Genomic DNA, 13042 nt, shown 5'->3' on the forward strand with positions numbered 1-13042 from the left:
CCCCCTTCCTTGAGGGTACATATCAGGAAATTGATGATGATAATGATGATGAAGTTCCTTTAATTGACTTTTCTGAGTGTGACAGAGCAGTAGTAACGATTACAAAAAGTGTGATTACAAAAAAGTACTGGTTCACATATATAGACACTTTAATTATTTCATGTTAAATTTTGTTAATGGCTTATTTTATTTTGTATATCAGTACTAATCCAGATTATTTTGTGTTTTAGTGCAGGAAAGAATTTTATTGGTCCTTGTGGAAAGTGCAGGGAGTTAATGTCCAAGGTATGTAATTAGTTTCTGTTATCTTTAAATTCAATTCTGAAAATAGCAGTTTTTTTTCCCCTGTTCTAATAATTTATATTTAAGTGGATCAGGCAGAGATGCTCGGCTGAATCATGAAGCGTATAATTTAAGCATTGAAGATGAACTGTGGTTGATGTAGTTGTAATTTGAATTTTTGTTAAAAGAAGGAGGTCTGGTTTTGATGTCTGTAAGTGGTGATGAACATCATTTATGTTGGAATTTATGCCTTAGATTTTTGGGAAGTGGATGTGGAAATGATTTTTTTTTTTTTTTGGTAGGAATCCTGGTAAGTTTGGAATAATATGTTTGATTTGAATTGTTTGGATGAACTCGTTGTTGAGGGATATTTTGTGTTTGTGTTTGCATGTTTCATTTTTCATTTTTGGTTTGTTATTAGATGAAAGAGTGGGGACATGCAGGGTGTGTGTGTGTGTGTGTGTGTGAGGGGGGGAGGAGATTGACTCATGAACATGACTCCCATATGGAAAGCAACAAGTTCTTGTTTTTCTGTGGCCTCAACAGTACCTCCCACATACTAGTACTCGGACTCACTCACCAGACACGACTTGGCAGAGTATGTGGCAACAGGATAATGCGCTAGTTGACTGGGAAGCCTCATGACTCATTATTAACCACTTCGGGGCCTGTATACTATCTGGTGGCTGGCCTGCTTTACATCGTTTTAACTGCTGTATCCTTAAAATGGAGGAGGATCTGGATCTCTAAGTATGTTAGCCATGTCCTTGAAGGGTATCACTCATGCTGCATGGAGAAGAGGGAGATGAAGGCCGGAGCCTCTGCTCTGGAGGCGAAATATAGTATTTGTCACTTTAGGTCCCCAATAAGCAGGGCAATTGGTGGTAGTGGTGGTGGTGTTGTTTCACTGGGCAATGAAGGGAAACGAGCCACTCCCATGGTGTGGATTGTTTCCACAAAATGGGAAACAGTCCCCACCATGGAAAGACAGGATTGACTTGACAGCAGGAAGCTGTATATTATGCATCCCAGGTGATTAATGGCCCAAGGCCAATTACTCTACACATCTAAAATAGCTTTAGCTTCAGTTTTCATCTCACCTTTATCATTTCTTATTCAGAGTAGTCTTTTCTCCATTTGTAAGCTTTTTCAATAGCCTCCAGAATATTTTCCCACTTCCTGATATTTCTCTTCTATGTTCTTACCAAAGTCTTCCCATTACTTTTATTTAGCTAGTTTTACACACTGCTTCACTTTCTTACATTTTTCTTTGTATTCTCTAAGAACACAAGCTGACTCACTTCCAGGAACCTTCAATGTGCTTTCTTCTTTTCCTTGACTGGCTCTTTGACTTCCTGAGTCTACCGTGGAGTTCTGATTTTTCCATCCTTACAGACAACCTCACCATATGCCTCTGGCTGAATCAGTCAATGTAGTCTTCAGGCTTACGAACAAATCTCCAAGGTTTGGTTCTTGTTTTCAAACTCGTTGTTTTTTGAATGATGTTTCTGTATTTGAGTCTACAGTTACCTCTGAAAGATGCTCAACTTTGATTTGTTTTAAAACTTTCTTACACACTCTTCTTTTCATATGAAGTTCATTTTATTCTGCTCAACACTAAATGGAGATCACTTCCTATTTCAAATCCTCTGTATTCCCTGAACCAGTGGGAAAACATCACTGTCAATAATAACATAGTCAATGAGATTTTTTTTTTATTCCTTCCATCTTCACTTCATGTGAATTTGTGCACATTTTTATGTTGGCACATGGTGTTAGTAATAACTAGTCCAATAACTAGTAATAGCATGTCATAAACAGAAATCGAGCAAGGTGCATACCGTTATTATTAGGTTTGCTCTTTTCTCCGAATTTTCCCCAAAACATTTCTATATGTCTGATGTTTAGATCTCCAACAAGAATCAATTTTTTTTTTTTTTTTTTTCCATTGTATTAACTATCTTCTCTAATGCCTCAAAAAATTCCTCCATTTCTTAGCAGAACCTTCTGTGGGACCATAAGCAGAAATAAATCTCATTGTCTAGTTCCCCATTCTGATATTTGCTTACATCCCTTAGTTGATATTGCTTTCCATTCAAGATTATTATTATTACTATTACTATTACTATTATTACGGGCAACTCCAGGGAGTCATTAGACTCATCGAGGGAGGCCAAAGGAAATGGAAAATAGTGTACTGCATCAGTGGAGAAGGCAAGATATCTGCTAGTGATGGTGAATAAAGAGAACATTTAGAGGACCTTAGCAAAGTTTCTGAAGGTAACACTGACAAGTCCTGATAAGAATATGGTTGCTTCCTTATATAAGCCTATAAGCATTCATAGATCTCGTTTATTGCATTTCTAGGAGATAAGAAATGATGGTTAGGATCCAGAGTTAAATAATTTAAATTATCCTTGTATTTAGTGTTGAATACTATAGCTACTCCTTCTTTTCCCTGATTGTTATTACCTATTTGTTGCTTAGCAAGATCTTACTTGTTTTTGTCTTCTTTGTTTCAGTCACACCAATTATATCAATTTGGTACTTATTCAATTCTTCTGCTAGTTCCAATTCTTTTCCATTGATGCTTCTTATGTTGATGGCACCAATCTTGAACTCCTGATATTGAGTTGCGATGTGTTCTCAGATTTGTCCAGTAGCTGACTTTGCACTGTTTGCCCTGGTTTTATAGATGAAAACAACTGGGGCCTTGTTTAACAGGTCGACATCCCAGCCATCATGAAATTCTAATGTTGTATTTAATGATTTTTTTTTTTTTTTTTTTGTAATTTAATGTAAATTAATTTTGTAAATTAACAATAAATGTAAATTATTGCATTTATTGTTACATTTTACATCGGATTAAGCCAGTAAGAATATGATTTGGTCGACTAAATCCAAAATTGCCAGCCCATCCTTATTTGTTCAGTATCCAGGTAGATACCTAACAGGGTGCACCATGAGAAGATGAATATTGAACATTAGGCCAGAAGTCCTGGTTGGACTTCTGGTGTAATGTTCCTTAAATGGCTACATGGAGGTCTCTGCTCAGTTATAGAACTTTGACTCTTATTATTACGCTATATATATTTGACTCCATATTATTACATTTACTGTTACAAGTATCCCCCAACACTTAAATGTGTGCATGGGGGCGGGGGATTCCACGTCTCTGATTCCACGTTCAACTTGGCATAATTAAATATCCAAGACTGTGTTAACACATAGTTTAAACTGATTTACACTGTGAGGGGCTTTAAGAGCAACAGTTATTTTAACAAATTTGAAAGAAAGAAAGAAATCCAAGTGAAGTCAGAAAACTTAGACATAATCAGTAGGCCTTACAAATAGTAGGCAGTTTTAAAAAATTATTGATAAAAAAAAAAAAAAAAAAACTAGTAAAGAGAGCTGCCATAGCTCAGATAATTACAATGATGCCCTTTGGTTGAAAAGACAGTTCTCATCAGGACATAAAGAACCTTTACCTGAGCTTTTCAGAGGAAGCATAATAGCAGAGAATTCTGATGGCAGAACATTATGGGAGGAGCATAAACTAGCTTGCTAGAATTCCATCTTCCTTGATGGCCATGACACAATGAAACCTTTTTACTGAGTTTGTTTCTCACCGTACCCAAGTTTCAAGTTAAAACTGCATGTAAAATTTTATATTGTGGCCAAAGGAAATGGAAAATAGTGTACTGCATCAGTGGAGAAGGCAAGTTATCTGCTAGTGATGGTGAATAAAGAGAACGTTTAGAGGACCTTAGCAAAGTTTCTGAAGGTAACACTGACAAGTCCTGATAAGAATATGGTTGCTTCCTTATATAAGCCTATAAGCATTCATAGATCTCGTTTATTGCATTTCTAGGAGATAAGAAATGATGGTTAGGATCCAGAGTTAAATAATTTAAATTGTATGACCACAGAAAGTTATTAAGTATGAGAATAGGTTGAAAACAAAGTGTGGTTTGCATAGGAGAAGGTCAAATGATAGTATTGAGATTTGTCATATGGTGAGATGAACTTATCAAATAAATGTTTGGGGGAGATAATTACACATTGGAAGTATGATGACCTCACAGCATGAAGCTTCATGATGTGAGCAGAGGAGTAAGAAGTAGATTTTTTGTGTATATGAAAAGTAGTATGTTAAATGAGTTTCAGAGTAAGTAGTGGATGAATTAATATTGAATGCATTTTAAGATGAAGTATGAGGAGTACCGAGGATAGACCTCATGCAATGAATCTGGTGACTCTTGGAAATAATGCTTTTTTTTATCCTTGAAGAAAAATGTGATTACTTTTATGCATTTTTTTAACAAGCAACTTAATGAAACACGAATTAACAATGGTGAAATCATTAAAATCAAATTCAAACATTGTAATAACTAGAGCCGATAAAGGAAGTGCCACCGTTATTCTAAACCGAACTACATATTTAGAAAAAATGAATCTGCTAGTATTGGACAATAGTATATACTAGCTTGTTAATTACGACCCAACCAATTGAATAAAAAAGAAAACAGAGAAACTATTTAAATCGATTACTGTTACATGGCCCGAATTTCTTCTGCACTACACTCGTTCACCGAGAATTTACAGTCTACCAAAGATACACGAACAAAACACACTACTCTGGTCGATAGTTGAAGGTATAGACAACCTGCATTATCACCCAGCCAAGAAATTAGCGGCAACATTCAAGGAGTTGGTAGGTTATTCCCCCCTCCTATATTTTGTTTGTGTATTATGTATACAGGGTGTTCGGGATAAATTTGACATATTTATAATTAATTATATTTTTCCGTAAGTTACATGTATTAACACACATTTCTCTTCATTTAAAAGTTTGGACCCTTCTTCATTCATATACAAGATGTCAGAAAGGATGGATAGCTGGAACCCACCTGAATCATGGAAGAGAATAACTTGTATCATGATGATTCGTGCCCGCCATCAAAATAAGGATAATACGACTGCTGCCCAATGCTCCCTGAATACAGTAAAAACAATCAGGCATGAACTAGAGACTTGCAATGGTGACTACGAGGATGTAGCAAGAAGAAAGATCCCTAGCAGACGATCTGATTGCGTTCGTACAGCAGAATTCCTCGCAAATCTGCAGGAACAGGTGTTGAAGAACCCTGGCATTGGAATTCGGGCTTTGTTCGTGGAGTTGCTAACTGTAGTCAAGCCCTGGATAACAAGGGTAGCCAATGGTAGGCCATATGTATGGCAGCAGGATTCGGCCCCTTGCCACACCTCTGAGAAAAGTCAAAAATGGTTGTCTGAAAATTTCTACGACTTCACCAGTCCAAATGTTTGGCCTCCAAACTCCCCAGACCTTAACCCCATGGATTATTTTGTATGGGGCGCAGTTGAAAAAGACACCAATCGCACTTCCAGTAATACAAAAGCCCAGTTAATGGATAAAATTAAAACAGTTTTTGTGGCCCTTCCCAGGGAGACTGTAGCATCAGCTTGTTCGAGGTTCCGAAGCAGAATTGAAGCTGTGATCGATGCTAATGGTGGTTATTTTGAGTAAATCTTGTTGATAGTATTGCAATTAACTCTGCCTGTAATGTTTTTTTGTCAATTCATTAAATTTAATAGATACAAAGAAGATTTTCTTTTTCCTTACGAAACTGTCAAATTTATCCCGAACACCCTGTATATGTGAATATACACATATATACATAATAGGGGCACATTTTGTTTGTGTATTATGTGTATATGTGTATATGTGAATACACAAACAAAATGTGCCCCTTCGACCAATAGTGGAAGGAAGAGACAGTCCCAATTACCACCTAGCCAAGAAATTAGCGGCAACACTCAAGGAGTTGGTAGGTCATTCCCCCTCCTACGTAAAAAACACACAACACTTTATAAACATAATCAAAAACATAACACTCGACAAAGACGACTTATTAGTCAGTTTTGACATTTCTGCCTTTTTCACTAATGTCCCCATCAATGACACAATTCTCCTACTACAGAACAAATTTCCGCCCGACATTACGGCCCTCTTTGCCCACGTACTAAAGTCCGGTTACTTCGTGTGGCAAAACAAATTTTACCTACAAAAGGAAGGTACGGCCATGGGCTCACCATTATCCCCCCCAATTGCGAACTTCTACATGGAAACCTTTGAGCAAAGGGCTCTTGATTCCGCCACGCTTCGACCGACAATCTGGCTCAGATACGTTGACGACGTGTTCGCGATCTGGCCGCACGGTCGACAAACGCTAAACACATTCCTCAGCCACCTAAACAAACAACACAAACGCATACAATTTACAATCGAAATCGAAAACCAAAATTTGCTCCCGTTCCTAGACACACTAGTTACACGTCTTCCTTCAGGCAATCTATCCTTCACGGTCTACCGAAAACCAACACACACGGGCCAATACATACATGCCAATTCATATCATCACCCAGCACAAAAATATGGAGTCATAAACACCCTTAAAAAGAGCCACAACTATTTGCTCTAACCAGCAAGCCCTGAAACAAGAACTAAAAATCATTAGTGACACATTCATAAACAATGGCTATAACAAAAATACTGTCAATAAAATACTCTATAAAACCACAACAAAAACGAATCTAGATTACAGTAAAACCATAGCCATCCCATACATTAAAGGGTTATCAGAAAAAATCAACAGAATCCTACAACATTATAACCTCAATGCCACCTTTAAACCACCCACTAAACTTAAAACCATATTCAGCTCCTCTAAGGATCCTCTCCTCCCATTAGCACATCCTGGAGTCTATTGCATCTGCTGCACCTGTAACTTACCGTACATTGGTGAAACAGGACGGACAATCATTATACGCAAAAAAGAACACATTAGACACATTAAATATAACCATTATGGTGAAGCAGGCCTCTCAGACCACGCACTCAACACCTTACACCAAATCAACTGGAAAAGCACCTGCTCCTTACACCGCACAAAAACATGGTACGAAAGAAAATTTAAAGAATCCTGCGAAATCCTGATAAACCATCCAAATATCAACAATAAAGATGGTATGAAAATTCCAAGGATCTGGATGGCACACATTCAGCCAACCTAATTTGAAAGATTCAACATAAGTCAGGACTCTAGCCAATCTGCTATTATTAGAAACCATTCCACTCCAACTGGCTGGAATGATGTTAATATATGTATATAGTAGACAACACAAATAATAGGACTCTAGCGTTGATGTATAAGTTTTTTTTTTTTTTTTCACCAGAGGTCAGGCCAACAATTGTGGTAGCGGTTAGTCAGTGTCTTTAACGAACCAGTATGATTGTAGTATAGCTTGTTTCCTGTGTATATTTGTACGCTCCAGAAGATGACCTTGACATAAAGGTCGAAACGTCGAATTGTAAAATTTTAGTAATAGTAAACTAAAGTTTTTATTCAAACACGGTAGTTGTCTCCATAATTTCCAAAAATGCAATAGTCTTAGAAAGTTTGAAAAAAATAAAATAAAAGTAATAAATATTAATTTGGTCTTAGGATGACTGTCTCCCAAATCTTTGGTAGATTTATACAGCCATACTTGTTAAGGTTTGGAGTATGTTTTAAGGCTTCTGTTGATTCCAGGAACAACCTCTCTGACTTGTAGAAGCTTCTGTGCATTACTTTTGATTTGTTTTTTTCCAACTGATCCTGTGTGCTGGGGTATCCAAAGCATGGTCTGCCAGACCTGACTTGCCATAGCAAAAGTGTCGGATATATTTTTTGTGTTCACTGAGTCGGATGTCCACAGTTCTTCCTGTCTGTCCGTAATAGGCTTGATGGTAAGAACAGGGCACTTCATAGACTCCTGGATGTGATAAAGGAGTGCATTTGTCCTTAGGTGAACGGATGAGAGTTGCTAATTTCACATAAGGTTTAAATATGATGTGCAGTTGGTGCTTGTTAAGCACCCTAGATATCTTTTCAGATGTGCGTTTAATGTATGGGATGGTGATAGTTTTGTTGTGGTCTTCTGTGGTAGATAGAGGGGATTTCTAGGTAGCATTTAGTATGTTATCCATCTTATGGGGATTATAACCATTGGTTAAGAAGGTGTGATGTAGGTAAGAAAGTTCAGCAGTGAGAGCAATGTCATTGGAACAGATTGCTCTAGCTCTATGGGTTAGTGTTTTTAAGATACTATATTGTTGAGAAGGGTGATGGTGTGATTGTTTGTGTAAGTATCTCCCTGTATGTGTGGGTTTTCTATAAACCGAAAATGATAAGGAACTTTCTGGAAGATGTGTGATCAGTGTGTCCAGGAAGGGCAGGCAATCATTGGCTTCTAGTTCCATTATAAAGTGGATTTTAGGGTGCTTGCAATTTAGATGCACTAAAAATGTATTTAATTTGTCTGCTCCATGTGGGCAAATAGCAAACACATCATCAACATAGCGTAGCCAGAGATTAGGTTTGAGAGTGGCTGTGTTGATAGCTAAGTTTTCCAGATGTTCTATGTAGAAGTTGGCTAGGGGGGGGGGGAGAAAGTGGGGAACCCATAGCTGTCCCATCTAATTGTTTGTATATTTTCCTTTTCCATGTAAAATAACCTGCCTGTACTGTGAATTTAAATAGCTGAAATATATCTGGGGGAAATAGTGAATTTAGTAAGTTAAGTGTTTCAATCAGTGGTACATTAGTGAATGATGAGGTGATATCAAAACTCACCATTAGGTCTGAACTATTTAAGGTGTGGTTTTCTAAAATACTTGGGTGGGTAGAATTTTTAACTAAAGAGGGCGAATGGTTTGTGTAAGTGGCTAGTAATTTGGCTAAATGTTTAGCTAGTTTATATGTAGGACTGTTTATACTATCTACAATAGGACGCAAAGGTGTACCTTGTTTGTGTATTTTAGGAGCACCATATATATTTTGGGTGTTTTAACGTGCAAGGGTTTGAGTTTTTTGACAATTTCTTTTGGCCAGGAAGTGACTTTGTTCAGTAACTTGCACACCTTATTCTTTTGTGAGTTGGTGGGATCTCGATCTATGATTTGATATGTAGACCGGTCTTCGAGCAGTGCATGCATTTTGCTTTCATATTCTGTTGTATCCATTACTACAGTGGCATTTCCTTTGTCTGATTTGGTTATTGTAATGTGGTTATTATTGCGCAGTTCTTTTAGAGCTGTTATTTCTTTATGTGGGATATTATTTTTGGGAGGCTTAGAATGGATTAGGATATTGGCCATGTCTAACCTAATATTATTGGCTATAGCTGGAGGCAAGCGGTATATCCCGTATTCAATGGAAGCCATTATTTTGGTTTTAGGAACTTTAGGAGTAATGGCAAAATTATGTCCTGGACACACTAATTACATGTCTTCCAGAAGGTTCCTTATCATTTTTGGTTTATAGAAAACCCACACATACAGGGGGATACTTACACAAATAATCACCCTTCTCAACAATATGGTATCTTAAAAATACTAACCCATAGAGCTAGAGCAATCTGTTCCAATGACATTGCTCTCACTGCTGAACTTTCTCACCTACATCACACCTTCTTAACGAATGGTTATAATCCCCATAAGATGATAACATACTAAATGCTACCTAGAAATCCCTTCTATCTACCACAGAAGACTACAACAAAACTATCACCATCCCATATATTAAAGGCACATCTGAAAAGATATCTAGGGTGCTTAACAAGCACCAACTGCACATCATATTTAAACCTTATGTGAAATTAGCAACTCTCATCCGTTCACCTAAGGACAAATGCACTCCTTTATCACATCCAGGAGTCTATGAAGTGCCCTGTTCTTGCCATCAAGCCTACTATGGACAGACAGGAAGAACTGTGGACATCTGCCTCAGTGAACACAAAAAATATATCCGACACTTTTGCTATGGCAAGTCAGGTCTGGCAGACCATGCTTTGGATACTCCAGCACACAGGATCAGTTGGAAAAAAACAATCAAAAGTAATGCACAGAAGCTTCTACAAGTCAGAGAGGTTGTTCCTGGAATCAACAGAAGCCTTAAAACATACTCCAAACTTTAACAAGTATGACTGTATAAATCTACCAAAGATTTGGGAGACAGTCATCCTAAGACCAAATTAATATTTATTACTTTTATTTTATTTTTTTCAAACTTTCTAAGACTATTATTTGGACTACTATTTCACAACTTTGAACTACTTTTTTTTTAATTTTTTAACCTAGATGGTGCCCTATTAGGACTTTAGTCTTATGCTGCATGTTGCAATTACTTATACTAGCCCCACTGTTACACCGAATTGTGGTTATCTTGCATTTGTAACAAATTTTGTGTTGTGTGATCTGAAGATGCTGGATATAATACCAGCGAAATATTAGCTTTTAAGTTAATAAATAGTTATTTTCTTATCCATCTGTGTTCATATCAATACCGTTAAATCTATTACAACATGTCTGACAAATACATAAGCCTATCCACCCATATAATTAAAGACATTACATTAGAAAAAGATGATTTATTAGTCACTTTTGACATCTCTGCCCTCTTTACATCATTAAATGTCCCAGTCGATGACACAATCCTTATTTTACAGAACAAATTCCCTCCGAATATCATGGCGCTCTTTCCGCATGCACGTTCTGGTTATTTTGTATGGCAAAATGCTTTCTACCTACAAAAAGAAGGCACAGCCATGGGCTAGCCATTATCCCTCTTATTGCTAACTTTTATATGGAACATTTTGAGCAACATGCTCTAGATTCCTCTCCTTTAAAACCCAAAGTCTGGCTTAGATACATTGGTGATATTTTAGCGATCTGGCCGCCAGACACTAGACACTTTCCTTAGCCACCTAGACAAATAACACAACCGCATATAGTTCACAATCAAGATTGAAAAGCAGAACACACTTCTGTTTCTAGATACACTTGTCACACATCTTCTTTCTGGCAGTCTTTCCTTCACTATTTACCAGAAACCGACACATACTGGCCAATATATACATATAAACTCCTATCACCACCCAACACAAAAACACAAAAACTAGGTGTCATTAATATTCTGTAAAACTGGGCTTTGAGGATCTGTTCCAATGAATAAGCGCAGAAAGACAAATTTAAAGTTATCAGCAATACTTTTCTAAAAAAATGGTTACTGCCAAAACACTATTAACAAAATTCTCTACAAGACCTCAATAAAAAACAAAGATCAACCAGACTACAATAAAACTATAGCCATTCCTTACATTAAAGGGACATCAGATACAATAAACAGAATACTACAGAAATACAACCTAAAAGCTACCTTTAAACCTCTTGCAAAATTTAAAAGCTTACTCAACTCATCCAAAGACCCACTCCCTGCGCTTGCCCACCCTGGAGTATACCATATTTATTGCAGCTGTAATCTACCATATATAGGGGAAACAGGACGTACAATTTTTATCAGACAAAAGGAACATAAATGACACATTAAATATAATAACTATGGTCAAGCTGGCCTTTCTGATCATGCCCTGAACACTTTACATAGAATTGACTGGAAAATCTGAACCCCCAATCTGAACAGTAATGATTATCTAAAAATCCTAAGCATATGCAAGACTAATATTCTACCCATGGAACCTTTCTCCCTAAGAGTTAACTATAAACAGGACTGTAGATAATCCAGAATCTTAAATCTAATATAATAATTGTCATGTTAAAAATAGGATATCATTGTTACTGTAAGAAAACTATCTATGTGAAAGAATGTTTCTCTTATGTTATCTTAAATAGAATTTAGCTTTGATGTAGTTTCTAATTAATTAATTAATGTTTAATTTTATCTTTTTTTTTCTTTTCTTCACTAAAGGTCATGCCATTAGAATAACTGGTGATCAGATCATTGTTTATTTAGCATACTGTGTGAAATGTAACTCAGCTTGTCCTTGTATATTTGTATATACTCCAGATCATGACCTTAATATGAAGTCGAAACATCAGGAAATTAAAATAGTTATTTATAACACAGTTGTAAAGTCCATAATTTCTAAAATGAATGCTGATCACCATGCAACACTAAAAGAAAAGTGATTACTTTTATAATTTTAGGTATTCTGAATTCAAATCTGAGTTAACAAATTCTATATTGCCCAGAGCAAACAACATCTGAATGGTTTGGGATAAGATCTGCCATAAGGTAGGATTGTGTAATGTCTGGGTTTGGATTTACAGTGCACGAAGAGTAATTAAATGGAATCCTATGTCACAGTTAGAAGATACAGAGAGAGGAGGAAGTTTGTTTTTAGTAGGGTAGATAAGGGTAGCTAGTTTTAAGTGAGGCTTGAAAGTTGTGCAAAGACTGTATTTTTTCAAGATTCTGGCTATTTTTTTGATGTACATCAGACATAGAGGATGGTAACAGCATTACTAAAAGCTTTCTGAAGAGAAGGTCATGAGTTAGGGGAAGGATTGATTATTTTTTTTTTTTTGATACTGTGGGAACTGCAGCCATTAGATAAAAATAAGTGTGGTGTATATGATTTGAGTTATGCTGCAAGGGCAGTCTCAATAAGAACAAATTGTTACCAAAAGAACAGGTTACCATTAGGTGGTCAGATAACCAAGGTGTCTAAGAAAAGCTAGACTATTATTAGTTTCTTTTTTTCTATTGTAAATTGGATTCAATGATGGAGCCTATTGAGGTCACAGAGAAAAGAGTCCAATGTATGTGGGCCATGAAACCAAATGTCGTGGTTTTACCACCTGTAATTCCTGTGGCACTAAAGACCATGAAAACAAAGA

The 13042-nt window shown here is 36.6% G+C and overlaps 1 protein-coding gene across 1 annotated transcript in view; it reads left to right on the plus strand.

Annotated features, from left to right (window-relative positions):
• Positions 1–13042, plus strand: part of LOC150109348 (uncharacterized) — a 233482-nt gene that overhangs the window by 85058 nt on the left and 135382 nt on the right. Inside the window, exon 6 of the mRNA XM_090407573.1 lies at positions 231–285. Within this exon, the coding sequence (XP_090263699.1) occupies positions 231–285 (55 nt within the window). The remainder of the gene's footprint in view (positions 1–230; positions 286–13042) is intronic.

The sequence above is a fragment of the Typopeltis vanoorti genome, chromosome 2 (assembly GCF_054136105.1).
Source record: "Typopeltis vanoorti isolate ZY-2024b chromosome 2, IOZ_Tvanoo_1.0, whole genome shotgun sequence".
In the NCBI taxonomy this organism is placed as follows: domain Eukaryota; kingdom Metazoa; phylum Arthropoda; class Arachnida; order Uropygi; family Thelyphonidae; genus Typopeltis; species Typopeltis vanoorti.